General features: G+C 44.6%; 1 protein-coding gene across 2 annotated transcripts in view; it reads left to right on the top strand.

Moving 5' to 3' along the window:
* Nucleotides 1-15,694, top strand: part of rhpn1 (rhophilin, Rho GTPase binding protein 1) — a 129,323-nt gene that overhangs the window by 48,967 nt on the left and 64,662 nt on the right. The window contains exon 4 of one of the 2 annotated variants that reach the window (XM_067978755.1): nt 3,118-3,162. The exons of the other annotated variant lie outside the window; for it this stretch is intronic. Coding sequence (XP_067834856.1) covers nt 3,118-3,162 — 45 coding nt within the window. The remainder of the gene's footprint in view (nt 1-3,117; nt 3,163-15,694) is intronic. 2 annotated transcript variants of the gene reach the window in all.

The raw sequence follows: 15,694 nt of genomic DNA, 5'->3' as shown, positions 1-15,694 counted from the left end.
GCTGAAACAGTAGAATTTCAGTCAGAGGAAGCCTAAATCAGACTGCCTAGTGCTCAGACCATACCTCGAATTCTGTCTGGTTCTGATCACCATGACACAAGAGAGACATTCAAACACTGGAGGCAGTGCAGAGAAGAACTACAAAGCTGATACCTAGGGTCAAAAGTCTAAATTTTGAGGAACGACTGGAGAAACATGAGCTTTTCATCCTAGGAAGGAGGCATCTGAGGTGTGGAAAAGATAAATCTGGAAAACTACTTTAAAATAAATTGAGAGTAGTACAATAAGACCGTAAGAGATAGGAGCAGGAGTAGGCCATTCGGTCCCTCGAGCCTGCTCCACCATTCAATGAGATCATGGCTGATCTGATTTTTACCTCAACTCCACTTTCCCGCCTTTTCAAAGTGCAAAGTAGTAAAAGGTAAGTTTAGGATGGACATCAGGAAGTAATTCTTCACACAGTGATCAATACATAGATTGGATTCCCAGATGGAATTATGGAAGCAAAAGCCCTAGAATCATTTAAGGAACAATTGGATGCTGCAATAAGGGTTCCTTACGATCTTCCTGGAAGGTTTGAACCTCATCTGCAATTATCTTGTGACCTTGTTAATTGATGTCCTAAATCAAACCTACATTTTTAAAAAAGCAATTCATGTAATGGCCTGCTATATCTTGAAAAGTGATGGTCATTTAATCTCTTTTAATATGTTCCATCTTTTTCAGAAAATGTTATTTCTGAAGTATCTTTTGATGTTCAACGGGAATTCTCCCTCCTAGAATTCAGATTATGCCCATTTAAATTAACGGAGTGAGTTATTATCATGCCTTCCTATGGTACAACTAATTGATACATTAATATGCTAAGCATCAGCCCACTGTTCATGGTACAAGTTTTAAAAAATATATTTGGAGCAAACTGGGGGTTGAGGGGGAAGATCTTCCAAAATTCTATAGACTCTGGAACACTTCCTACAGATTGGAGGGTGGCAAATGTAACCCCACTATTTTAAAAAAGGAGGGAGAGAAAAAACAGGGAATTACAGACCAGTTAGCCTAACATTAGTAGTGGGGAAAATGCTAGAGTCTATTATAAAAGATGTGATAACAGAACACTTGGAGGGCATTAATGGGATTGGACAGAGTCAGCATGGGTTTATGAAAGGGAAATCATGCTCAACAAATCTACAGGAGTTTTTTGAGGATGTAACTAGTAGAATAGATGGGGAGAACCAGTGGATGTGGTGTATTTGGATTTTCAGAAGGCTTCTGATAAGGTCCCACACAAGAGGTTAGTGTGCAAAATTAAAGCACATGGGATTGGGGGGAATATACTGGCATGGATTGAGAATTGGTTGACAGACAGGAAACAGAGAGTAGGCATAAACGGGTCTTTTTCCGGGTGGCAGGCAGTGATTAATGGGGTACTGCAGGGATCAGTGCTTGGGCCCCAGCTATTCACAATATATATTAATGATTTGAATGAGGGAACTAAATGTAACATTTCCAGGTTTGCAGACAACACAAAGCTGGGGTGGAATGTGAGCTGTGAGGAGGATGCAAAGAGGCTCCAATGTGATTTAGACAAGTTGGGTGAGTGGGCAAGAACATGGCAGATGTAGTATAACGTGGATAAATGTGAGGTTATCCACTTTGGTTGTAAAAACAGAAAGGCAGATTATTATCTGAATGGTGATAGAGTGGGAAAAGGGGAGGTGCAATGAGACCTGAGTGTCCTTGTACACCAGTCGCTGAAAGTGTTCAGGTGCAGCAAGCAGTTAGGAAAGCGAATAGTATGTTGGCCTTCATTACAAGAGGATTTGAGTACAGGAGCAGGGATGTCTTATTGCAGTTGTACAGGGCCTTGGTGAGACCACATGTGGAGTATTGTGTGCAGTTTTGGTCTTCTTATCTGAGGAAGGATGTCCTTGCCATGGAGGGAGTGCAACAAAAGTTTACCAGACTGATTCCTGGGATGGCAGGACTGACTTATGAGGAGAGATTGGGTCGACTAGGCCTATATTCACTAGAGTTTAGAAGAATGAGAGGTGATCTCATCGAAACATATAAAATTCTAATAGGACTAGATAGACTGGATGCAGGGAGGATGTTCCTGATGGCTGGGGAGTCCATAACCAGGGGTCACAGTTTCAGGATATGGGGTATGCCATTTAGAACCGAGATGAGGAGAAATTTCTTCACTCAGAGGGTGGTGAACCTGTGGAATTCTCTACCACAGAAGGCAGTGGAGGCCAAGTCATTAGATGTATTCAAGAAGGAGATAGATATATTTCTTAATGCCAAAGGGATCAAGGGATATGGGAAAAAAGCGGGAACAGGGTACTGAGTTAGACGATCAGCCATGATCATTTTGAATGGCGGAGCAGGCCCAAAGGGCTGAATGGCTTACTCTTGGTCCTATTTTCTATGTTTCTATGCAAGAACCTATAGGCATCTGTGAAGTAGATCTTGTAAATTGAAGTATTGAGACAGTGAAGTGAAGATGCCTCATAATTCTGTTATTAATAGGATTTTAGTGCTCCAGAATGCTGAGTACTTGAACATTTTGCTTTATATCCACTCAAAAGCTGGCGGGGGGAGGAAATAGCATTACAATTATAGATTTTTATGAGAGGTGAGCAACATAGTTTGTCCGACTATGTCTGAAGAGTCCATTTTGAGCTGTATAACGCCAGAATCAAGCATTGGTCATTACAGGTCTGTCGGTGATGGTGGAAATGTTGAGAGCAATTGGAGGCGATGAATTAAGAGTATGTCACAAAGCATATTGTATAGCATTAAATGCTTGCGTGAGATTTTTCCCTACAGTGTTGGTAATAATACATGAGTAATCTTATCCATTTGTCTCTAGAGATTACATAGATGGCTGCATTTTTTTATTTGCTAAATTAAAACTATTTGTGGAACTCCAAGTTGTAGTTTTTGGGTGCACTTATTTGCAACCCTATATATGCAGTGTTTCAGAGCTGAAGTCTGGGAATGCTTCATCCATCACTCCTCAGTATTCAGCTTTTACTTTTGGCTACCTCTTTTACTGTCTTTATTTGTCTGTCATGCTGCATTTTATTGCTCTCAATTAAGTATTTCTTTTTGAAGGGGGAATACTTCATTGAAACAGATGTCCCAGAATTTTTCAAGCAGGTGGGTGTTACCTGTGTGATTTTTCTATTTTCCCAGTTTGAACAAGCAAGTTTAGAAAATGACTCGGAAGTAATAGATGATACATCCATTTCAGTGTCTAGACAATGTGACAAAGCAATTAATAAAGCTAACAGAATTCTAAAGTATAGCCAGAATGATAGGATGTAAGTCCACAGTGGCTATGGTAAGGCTTTACAGTGGAAGTCAGGTGAGTGAGGTAAATTTCTTTCCTTCATCCAGTTGTCCCCAGCAATCCATTAGAGCACAGTTCAGATTAGGTTATGAACCAGCATTCAAAGCAAGAATGAAGGATTACATTAAGATGAAGATACTATAACGTTCAATCCGTTCAGTTCATTTCAAATTTTCAATGAGAATTAACATGTTTTAATCATTTGTTGTTGCATTTAAATCAAAGCATCCGACCAACTTTCTAACTACACTTCCACAGAAACGTGTTTGGTGCAGTTTAATTGATATTTATTTTATGTATTTAAGCGCTATCTATAAACTTAGTTTTCCCCCTAGTCATTAAAAGGCACGGGCCATTATGGTACTAAGCTATACAGACCAGAAGATCCTAGATTTGATTTCTGGTACGAGGTGAGTTGGCTGACCTAATCGAGGCTACAATTGGCCTCGGCCTCCTTGTGCTAGAGGTAGGAAAAGTCATCTCGGGTCTCTGTTCCTTACTCCAATCTAGTGATGCTGCTGCAAAGTATACATGTGTGGATCGGCTTTGGCTATAATGCTCTCTGCAGTCATATAACATGTCAACACTCCATGTCTAGGTTCCTAGATGAAAAATTGGACTTGGACAAGATGCCAAAGGGCTGCAGGGACCTGTGGAACCCTACTCCAGTACTAGCACCGTCAGGAGAACTCCAAAACAAATTTGTTGCATTAAAACATTTACGATGTTTTGACTTGTTAAGACATTATATAAATGCAAGTATTATTTACTAGCTGATTTCCCATGGTGTTTCTTCCAGATCAGGCACCTGGAGCACAGTTGCAATGTTTAGCTGCTAACCTGCCCAGTGCTCACATACACCTATGGGGAAGTGGTCTAAATAGATTAAAACATCAAATAGAGGTGAATTATTATTGGAAATTTCTCCAGACTGAGAGCTGCTTAGTTCCTTATTTTGAGGCGAGGCAAGGCCAGGCTATTTTCAAGATCACCAAAACAGCAGAAATGCAAAGGTTTCTTTCTCTGTGTACAGTTGTAATTATTGCTCAGTTATGATTTGTTGGTGTTTTATACAAAGTGTAATGTCCAGTGTCTGATGGACATACTCAAAGCCTTTATATAAACAGATTATCAGAGGAAAGGAGAAAATTGAGGGGAGGAGAAAGTGGTGTTCCCCAGGGGTCAGTGCGTTTCTTGATATTTATTAATGACTTGGACTTGGGTCTACAGGGCACAATTTCAAAATTTGCAGATGACACAAAACTTGGAGGGGTAGTAAACAATGAGGAGGATAGTGATAGACTTCAAGAGGATATAGACAGGCTGGTGGCATGGGCGGATACGTGGCAGATGAAATTTAACGCAGAAAAATGTGAAAAGGGGGCACAACTCTAAAAGGGGTACAAGAACAGAGAGATTGGGGGGGTATATGCGCACAAATCGTTGAAGGTGGCAGAGGAGGTCGAGAAAGCGGTTAAAAAAACATATGGGATCCTGGGCTTTATAAATAGAGGCATAGAGTACAAAAATATGGAAGTCACGATGAATCTTTATAAAACACTGGTTCAGCCACAACTGGAGTATTGTGTCTAGTTCTGGGCACTTCAGGAAAGATGTGAAGGCCTTAGAGAGGGTACAGAAGAGATTTACTAGAATGATTCCAGGGATGAGGGGCTTTAGTTACGTGGATAGACCGGAGAAGTTGGAGTTGTTCTCCTTGGAGCAGAGACGGTTGCGAGGAGATTTGATAGAGGTATTCAAAATCATGCAGGGTCTGGATAGAGTAGATAGAGAGAAACTGTTCCCACTGGTGGAAGGGTTAAGAACCAGAGGACATAGATTTAAGGTGATTGGCAAAAGAACCAAAGGTGACTGATAAAAAACCTTTTTACACAGCGAGTGGTTAGGATCTGGAATGCGCTGCCCGAGAGGGTGGTGGAGGCAGATTCAATCATAGCCTTCAAAAGGGAACTGGATAAGTACTTGAAAGGAAAAAATGTGCAGGGCTACAGGGATAGGGTGGGGGAGTGGGACTAGCTGGATTGCTGTTGCAAAGAGCTGGCGCGGACTCGTTGGCCTCTTTCCATGCTGTAACATTTCTATGATCTCAAATCTGCCAAGCTAAATTACTGAGAACAGACTGTTTGCATTTAGTTCTTTGAATCAAAATGCTGAAAGTTTAAGATCTTGAAGATGAACGTCCGTTCAGATTTATGTTGTTCACTTGTACTCAGTAGATTTACTCCTTTGGATGATGTCGTTTACTGAATGCTGACCATACTAAGCTGTTTAAGCCATGACTTCATCTAGGCGAACAGCTCACGTAAGGAGAGTTGAACAACATAGTTTTTTCAATGAATTTTTATATTGTAGATTCAAGGTTTTTAGATGTTTAACACTGGGTTTCATTAAGGGACTTACCAGAACTCCTGTTTTAACCTTTCCATGGATGTTTACTGCTCTGAGTGCTACTGGGCAGCAAGCAGCCTTTTCCTGACTACGCTGACTGATTCTGTTCAAGGTTATGGGTCCACCTCACTAAGTTGACCACTCTTGAGTGAGCCCAGACTCTGAGAAATGGCAAGCTACTCAACCGTAGAGGATACCACAGCCAATTTTGACCCTGTATTCAATGACTGCTGCACACACTCTTTTCAGCAGGTGTCACTGGAGTGGGAATCCTGGTTAATTTTCTGCTTCCCTAACCCATAGGCACGAAGACCAAATGTAGAGCCCAAAATGTCATACTGGCTGAGGTCAGCTAACTCAGCATAAATCAAGGATAGAACCTGAGAGCTTTCTGGTTAGCATGACCAGGCAGTGCCTTGCCCAGCAAGGCCATCACAGAGCCACTGACTAGTTTATTTGATAGTTTCAGTTTTTGATTTGGGCTCTATTTTCATATCAAAGTTGGACTTGGTCACATCGGGGTACGGTAGCATAGTGGTTATGTTACTGGACTAAAATCCAGAGTCATGAGTTGAAATCCCGCCACTGCAGCTGGCGAATTTAAATTCAATTAATTAATTAAATTTAATTAATTAAATAAAATCTGGAATTAAAATACTAGTATCAGTAATGATGGCCGTGAAACTACCGGATTGTCGTAAAAACCCATCTGGTTCACTAATGTCCTTCAGGGAAGGAAACCTGCCGTCCTTACCCGATCTGGCCAACATGTGACTCCAGACCCACAGCAATGTGGTTGATTCTTAATTGCCCTCTGAAATGGCCTAGCAAGCCACTCAGTTGTAAAATCTCGCTACGAAAAGTCATAATAAGAATAAAACCGGACGGACCACCCGGCATCGGACCACGAGGGACACGACAATGGCAAACCAAGCCCAGTCGACCCTGCAAGGTCCTCCTAACTAACATCTGGGGACTTGTGCCAAAATTGGGAGAGCTGTCCCACAGACTAGTCAAGCAACAGCCTGACATAGCCATACTCACAGAATCATACCTTTCAGCCAACGTCCCAGACTCTTCCATCACCATTCCTGGGTATGTCCTGTCCCACCGGCAGGACAGACCCACCTGAGGTGGCGATACAGTGATATACAGTCAGGAGGGAGTGGCCCTGGGAGACCTCAACATTGACTCTGGACCCCATGAAATCTCATGGCATCAGGTCAAACATGGTCAAGGAAACCTCCTGCTGATTACCCACCTACCGTCCTCCCTCAGCTGATGAATCAGTCCTCCTCCATGTTGAGCACCACTTGGAGGAAGCACTGAGGGTAGCAAGGGCACAAAATGTGCTCTGGGTGGGGGACTTCAATGTCCATCACCAAGAGTGGCTCGGCAGCACCACTACTGCCCGAGCTGGCCGAGTCCTGAAGGACATAGCTGCCAGACTGGGCCTGCGGCACGTGGTGAGCGAACCAACACGAGGGAAAATCTTACTTGACCTTGTCCTCACCAATCTACCTGTCGCAAATGCATCTGTCCATGACAGTATTGGTAGGAGTGACCACCGCACAGTCCTCGTGGAGACTAAGTCCCGTCTTCGCACTGAGGATACCATCCAAGGTGTTGTGTGGCACGACCACCGTGCTAAATGGGATAGATTCAGAACACATCTAGCAGCTCAAAACTGGGCATCCATGAGGTGCCGTGGGCCATCAGCAGCAGCAGCAGCAGAATTGTATTCCAGCACAATCTGTAACCTCATGGCCTGGCATATTCCTCACTCTACCATTACCAACAAGCCAGGGGATCAACCCTGGTTCAATGAGGAGTGTAGAAGAGCATGCCAGGAGCAGCACCAGGCGTACCTAAAAATGAGGTGCCAACCTGGTGAATCTGCAACTCAGGACTACATGCATGCTTAACAGCGGAAGCAACATGCTACAGACAGAACAAAGCGATTCCACAACCAACGGATCAGATCAAAGCTCTGCAGTCCTGCCACATCCAGTCGTGAATGGTGGTGGACAATTAAACAATTAACGGGAGGAGGAGACTCTGCAAACATCCCCATCCTCAATGATGGCGGAGTCCAGCATGTGAGTGCAAAAGACAAGGCTGAAGCATTTGCAACCATCTTCAGCCAGAAGTGCCGAGTGGATGATCCATCCCGGCCGCCTCCCGATATCCCCACCATCACGGAAGCCAATCTTCGGCCAATTCGATTCACTCCACGTGATATCAAGAAACGGCTGAGTACACTGGATACAGCAAAGGCTATGGGCCCCGACAACATCCCAGCTGTAGAGCTGAAGACTTGTGCTCCATAACTAGCCGCACCTCTAGCCAAACTGTTCCAGTACAGCTACAACACTGGCATCTACCCGACAATGTGGAAAATTGCCCAGGTATGTCCTGTCCACAAAAAGCAGGACAAATCCAATCCGGCCAATTACTGTCCCATCAGTCTACACTCGATCATCAGCAAAGTGATGGAAGGTGTCGTCGACAGTGCTATCAAGCGGCACTTACTCACCAATAACCTGCTCACCGATGCTCAGTTTGGGTTCCGCCAGGACCACTCGGCTCCAGACCTCATTACAGCCTTGGTCCAAACACGGACAAAAGAGCTGAATTCCAGAGGTGAGGTGAGAGTGACTGCCCTTGACATCAAGGCAGCATTTGATGGAGTGTGGCACCAAGGAGCCCTAGTAAAATTGAAGTCAATGGGAATCAGGGGGAAAACTCTCCAGTGGCTGGAGTCATACCTAGCACAAAGGAAGATGGTAGTGGTTGTTGGAGGCCAATCATCACAGCCCCAGGACATTGCTGCAGGAGTTCCTCAGGGCAGTGTCCTAGGCCCAACCATCTTCAGCTGCTTCATCAATGCCCTTCCCTCCATCATAAGGTATGAAATGGGGATGTTCGCTGATGACTGCACAGTGTTCAGTTCCATTCGCAACCCCTCAAATAATGAAGCAGTCCGAGCCCGCATGCAGCAAGACCTGGACAACATCCAGGCTTGGGCTCATAAGTGGCAAGTAACATTCGCGCCAGATAAGTGCCAGGCAATGACCATCTCCAACAAGAGAGAGTCTAACCACCTCCCCTTGACATTCAACGGCATTACCATCGCCGAATCCCCCACCATCAACATCCTGGGGGTCACCATTTACCAGAATCTTAACTGGACCAGCCATATAAATACTGTGGCTACGAGAGCAGGTCAGAGGCTGGGTATTCTGCAGCGAGTGACTCACCTCCTGACTCCCCAAAGATTTTCCACCATCTACAAGGCACAAGTCAGGAGTGTGATGGAATACTCTCCACTTGCTTGGATGAGTGCAACTCCAACAACACTCAAGAAGCTCGACACCATCCAAGATAAAGCAGCCCGCTTAATTGGCACCCCATCCACCACCCTAAACATTCACTCCCTTCACCACCGGCGCACAGTGCCTGCAGTGTGTACCATCCACAGGATGTACTGCAGCAACTCGCCAAGGCTTCTTCGACAGCACCTCCCAAACCCGCGACCTCTACCACCTAGAACAACACCACCTGCACGTTCCCCTCCAAGTCACACATCATTCCGACTTGGAAATATATCGCCGTTCCTTCATTGTCGCTGGGTCAAAATCCTGGAACTCCCTTCCTGGGAGAACCGTCACCACACGGACTGCAGCAGTTCAAGAAGGCGGCTCACCACCACCTTCTCGAGGGCAATTAGGGATGGGCAATAAATGCTGGCCTCGCCAGCGACGCCCACATCCCGTGAACGAATAAAAAATAAATCTGTGCTGCAACCATGACAATCGTCACAATCTGGCATGAAAACCCTTTCCATTATTTTTTTGGCAGAACGTTACTTCTCCATCCAAAATGGAGAAGTAAAGGTCAGTTAAACAGTTTAAACTTTAAAAAGCAGGAAAAATGAAAGGTAAAATATGGCGATAAAGTGACATTGAGCTTAAAATAAAAAAGGATGAGTTGAATGCAGATAAAGTATTTAATGGCTCAGATTTTCCTGCAACAGCACATCAGTGACGTACACTCTAAATTTAGCCGTCTAGCGCGCCAATCGTGCTATCAATAATTTCCTGCATATTTAATTAGAATACGTTGCAGCGAATTGGAAGCGACGCAGCCAACAGCCAATCATTTATTCCGAAGCTGATGTGACTGAGCAGCGCAAACGTCTCGGGAAAATATGGCAAAATATGTCACTTACTCCATAAGTTCCTCTCTTTTTTGTACTGTTCAAGAGTTCCTGTCCTGTAGGTGCTCCATTTCAATGGCGCAAGGACCCAGAAAAATCTGGGTCAATTTAAATTTAAAATTGTGTTTAGTAGTTTAGGGTTAATATTACTGTAATGTAGCTAGTCACAATAAAGTAGCTTTATAGCTGTAATGTTGGTGGGGGTTTTCAGCATTGTAGTGCACTCCAATGAATGTGAGGAAATGGGAGTTTTCATGAACCTGGCAGCAACTAAAGGGTTAACTAAGTAAACTGCCCTGATACTCCCGTAAACCTTGTGTTTATTATGCTGTTTGATTTATTGTGCTTTTTTTTTCTTGTGCTATTTTGTTTACACTTGCATTGAGTTACTGTTCCTTCTCCCCCGCTTCTCCTCTTCCCCCCACCCCCCCCCTATCAAATTTAAAACCTTTTGTTTTCAGTGTGACTGACAGCAAATTTGATATTGAGATCTGCAGGTTAATGTTAGTGTTAATTATCTGCTGAATAAAATGTAGTTCTTTTAAAAAGTAACTAAAGTCAAATTTCTGAACTCATTATAATACATAGAATCACTTGGCTCCCAACGACCCTGCTCTAGCAAGACAGAACTACAACAACAAGGCATCATTTTATGACCTAACTCTCTAGCTGCTCCGATTAACAGACTTAACTGAGAAAAATGTTTACGCAATCTGGGCTGTATTTGATCCCGGAGCTGAAAGAACAGTGACTAACTGTGGGACCACAGTAGGGGCAGGCAAAATATTGTATCTTATTCCCAGGGCAGGAAAACAATTGCAGATGTACTTGCATTCCTGTTGTGTTATTTGGGAGAAGAAGCAATTGGCACCAAATCTGTAACAGTTCCCTGACTTCATTTGTAGATGGCTTCTGAGAGCATGTGACAGCAGTTTAGTTAAAGAAAATTCTGATTTTTCTTCTTTCCGCCTTTGAATCATAGAAGTTTACAGCACAGAATGAAGGCCCTTCGTGACTGTGCCGGGTCTCTGAAGACCTATCCGCTTAGTCCCATTCTTATGCTCTTCTCCATGCCCCTTTTAATTTTTTCTTTTTCAAATATTTATCCATTTCCCTTTCAAAAGCTATTATGGTTTCTTCTTCCATCACTGTTTCTGGTCGGACATTCCGTACCCTAAGAGCCCTTTTTTAATTCTCCTAACCTCTCCCTTTTGTTCTTTTGGACGTGATCTTAAACTTATCGACTGAACAGTGGAAATAGTTTTTCCCTAGTTTACTTTATCAAGTCCTTTCAGAATTTTGAACAGCTGCATTAGATTTTCTTTTAAACTCAGTTGTTCGATTTAAAAGAACCCCTGTTTCTCTAGTCTCTCCTCAAAAGTAACATTTCTCATCCCTGGCATCATAGAATGAACATCTTGGTGAATCTGTTCTGCATCTTTTCCATGGCATCCTTCCTATTGTACAGCACCCAGAACTGGAAACTAACTATGGCCTTAACAACAATTTGTATATGACAGAACTGGGCAATGGAGGAGGATGGCATGGCCGACCATATCAAATTCTGGGGAGATGTCGAGGAGGGATATCGCAACATAACCACGGTCACTAGAGGATGTCATTTGTGACTTGAGCCAGGGCTTTTTTTTTAATATTCGTTCATGGGATGTGAGCGTCGCTGGCGAGGCCAGCATTTATTGCCCATCCCTAATTGCCCTTGAGAAGGTGGTGGTAAGCCGCCTTCTTGAACTGCTGCAGTCCGTGTGGTGAAGGTTCTCCCACAGTGCTGTTAGGAAGGGAGTTCCAGGATTTTGAACCAGCAACGATGAAGGAACAGCGATATTTCCAAGTCGGGATGGTGTGTGAATTGGAGGGGAAGGTGCAGGTGGTGTTCTTCCCATATGCCTGCTGCCCTTGTCCTTCTAGGTGGTAGAGGTCACGGGTTTGGGAGGTGCTGTCGAAGAAACCTTGGCAAGTTGCTGCAGTGCATCCTGTGGATGGTACACACTGCAGCCACAGTACGCCAGTGGTGAAGGGAGTGAATGTTTAGGGTGGTGGATGATGTGCCAATCAAGCGGGCTGCTTTGTCCTGGATGGTGTCGAGCTTCTTGAGTGTTGTTGGAGCTGCACTCATCCAGGCAAGTGGAGAGTATTCCATCACACTTCTGACTTGTGCCTTGTAGATGGTGGAAAGGCTTTGGGGAGCCAGGAGGTGAGTCACTCGCCGTAGAATACCCAGCCTCTGACCTGCTCTTGTAGCCACAGTATTAATGTGGCCGTTCCAGTTAGGTTTCTGGTCAATGGTGACCCCCAGGATGTTGATGGTGGAGGATTTGGTGATGGTAATGCCGTTGAATATCAAGGGGAGGTGGTTAGACTCTCCCTTGTTGGAGATGGTCCTTGTCAGGCGCGAATGTTACTTGCCACTTATGAGCCCAAGCCTGGATGTTGTCCAGGTCTAGCTGCATGCGGGCACGGACTGCTTCATTATCTGAGGCATTGTGAATGGAACTGAACACTGTGCAATCATCAGCGAACATCCCCATTTCATACCTTATGATGGAGGGAAGGGCATTGATGAAGCAGCTGAAGATGGTTGGGCCTGGAACACTGCCCTGAAGAACTCCTGCAGCAATGTCCTGGGGCTGAGATGATTGGCCTCCAACAACCACTACCATCTTCCTTTCTGCTAGGTATGACTCCAGCAACTGGAGAGTTTTCCCCCTGATTCGCATTGACTTCAATTTTACTAGGGCACCTTGGTGCCACACTCGGTTAAATGCTGCCTTGACGTCAAGGGCAGTCACTCTCACCTCACCTCTGGAATTCAGCTCTTTTGTTCATGTTTGGACCAAGGCTGTAATGAGGTCTGGAGCCGAGTGGTCCTGGCGGAACCCAAACTGAGCAGGTTATTGGTGAGTAAGTGCCACTTGATAGCACTGTCGACGATGCCTTCCATCACTTTGCTGATGCCTTCCATCACTTTCACATCGTTCACCTGACGAAGGAAGAAGCCTCCGAAAGCTTGTGAATTTAAAATAAAATTGCTGGACTATAACTTGGTGTTGTAAAATTGTTTACAATTTGCTGATGAATGAGAGTGGACTGATGGGGTGATAATTGGCCGGATTGGTTTTGTCCTGCTTTTTGTGGACAGGACATACTTGGGCAATTTCCCACATTGTCAGGTAGATGCCAGTGTTGTAGCTGTACTGGAACAGTTTGGCTAGAGGTGCGGCTAGTTATGGAGCACAAGTCTTCAGCTCTACAGCTGGGATGTTGTCGGGGCCCATAGCCTTTGCTGTATCCAGTGCACTCAGCCGTTTCTTGATATCACGTAGAGTGAATCGAATTGGCTGAAGACTGGCTTCTGTGATGGTGGGGATATCGGGAGGAGGCCGAGATGGATCATCCACTCGGCACTTCTGGCTGAAGATGGTTGCAAACCTTCAGCCTCATCTTTTGCACTCATGTGCTGGACTCCACCATCATTGAGGATGGGGATGTTTACAGAGCCTCCTCCTCCTGTTAGTTGTTTAATTGTCCACCAACATTCATGACTGGATGTGGCAGGACTGCAGAGCTTTGATCTGATCCGTTGGTTGTGGAATCGCTGAGCTCTGTCTCTAGCATGTTGCTTTCGCTGTTTAGCATACTGAGTTGTAACATCACGAGGTTGGCACCTCATTTTTAGGTACGCTGGGTGCTGCTCCTGGCAAGCTCTTCTACACTCATGATTGAACCAGGTTTGATCCCCTGGCTTGTTGTTTATGTAGAGTGAGGAATATGCCAGGCCATGAGGTTACAGATTGTGTTGGAATACAATTCTGCTGCTGCTGATGGCCCACAGCTCCTCATGGATGCCCAGTTTTGAGCTGCTAGATCTTTTCTGAAACTATCCCAATGACCAAGTTGGATGGTGTCCTCAGTGCGAAGACGGGACTTAGTCTCCACGAGGACTATGCGGTGGTCACTCCTACCAATACTGTCATGGACAGATGCATCTGCGACAGGGAGATTGGTGAGTACGAGGTCATGTTGGTTCGCTCACCACCTACCGCAGACCCAGTGTGGCAACTATGTCCTTCAGGACTCGGCCAGCTCTGTCAGTAGTGGTGCTACCGAGCCATTCTTAATGACGGACATTAAAATCCCCCACCCAGAGTATATTCTGTGCTCTTACCACCCTCAGTGCTTCCTCAAACTGGTGCTCAACTTGGAGGAGGTCTGATTCATCAGCTGAGGGAGGACAGTAGGTGGTAATCAGCAGGAGTTTTCCTTGCCCATGTTTGACCTGAGTCCATTTCATTGGGTCCGGAGTCAATGTTGAGGGCTCCCAGGGCCACTCCCTCCTGACGCTATGTCACTGTATCGCCACCTCTGGTGGGTCTGTCCTGCCGGTGGGACAGGACATACACAGAGATGGTGATGGAAGAGTCTTTGATGTTGGCTGAAAGGTATGATTCTGTGAGTATGGCCATGTCAGGCTGTTGCTTGACTGGTCTGTGGGACAGCTCTCCCAATTTTGGCATAAGTCCCCAGATGTTAGTGAGGAGGACTTTGCAGGGTCGACTGAGCTTGGGTTGCCTTTGTCGTGTCCAGTGCCTAGTGGTCCGTCCGGTTTTATTCTTATGATGACTTTTTTTTAGCGAGATTGTACAACTGAGTGGGTTGTTAGGCCATTTCAGAGGGCAATTAAGAATCCTTACCCAGACCGGGTAAGGATAGTAGGTTTCCTTCCGTAAAGGGCATTAGGGAACCAGATGGGTTTTTCGGACAATCTGGTCATTTCATGGCCACCGTTACTGATAGTTTTTTTAATTCCAGATTTTAATTAAATTTAAATTCCCCAGCTGCCATGACAGGATTTGAACTCATGACTTTGGATTATTAGTCCAGGCCTCTGGATTACTAGTCCAGTAACATTACCACTATGCTACCATACCTGTCACCTACGGTAGCATAGTGGTTATGTTACTGGACTAGTAATCCAGAGTATTGGGCAGAGAAGTTGCATGAAAGAGGGGTAGGGTAGTTTCGGGTAATGCATGCTGTCACTGCTCATGGCTGTGATCCACTTTGAGTCCCAAACCGCCTTGGTAATAGTTGTATTAATGTTACACCGGGATATCGATCCTACCGTGATTGACATCCTGAACTCCCTTTTCCATTCGATCATTCCCAGAATGTCAAAGTTAAAATTTTCTGTTTTTTTAGTGATTAAAAATGACTCAATAGTATGAATTGTGGGATAGCAACATTTTGTGGAATGGTCTGGTGGTGCTGTGTGGGAGAAAGTTTACAAAAAGCTTCTCTTCCACCCTCATCCTGCTGTTTATTCATTAAATAGTGCTTTCCATGATATAAGGAAGATTTCAACATTGTGTTTTCTGACTTCACTGATTCGGGCATATTCTTCCTTATTCAACTGCTCTGAAGCATTCTCTGCTGCTTTGTGGCAGCTTGTGGTTACTGCTGCTCAACAATAAAAGAAAATGGGAAAATAAAGTTAGGAATTAAATAGAAAGTAACTAGTAATGCTGTTGACTTCCTGGTGACCTGAGTATATATGATTTCAGCATTACTGCTGGGTCACAATAGAAGGTCCCCTTCTCACTTGAGAGAGCCAACGTATGGTAAACAGATGCTGCCAGTTAGACTTGACACTATTGAAGGATATCACTCCTTTAAATGGATTTAGCCATAATCTG

This window comes from Heptranchias perlo, chromosome 3 (assembly GCF_035084215.1).
Source record: "Heptranchias perlo isolate sHepPer1 chromosome 3, sHepPer1.hap1, whole genome shotgun sequence".
Classification (NCBI taxonomy): Eukaryota; Metazoa; Chordata; class Chondrichthyes; order Hexanchiformes; family Hexanchidae; genus Heptranchias; species Heptranchias perlo.
The sequence above is the reverse complement of the archived record's forward strand: the minus strand, read 5'-3'. Positions and strand labels throughout refer to the sequence as shown.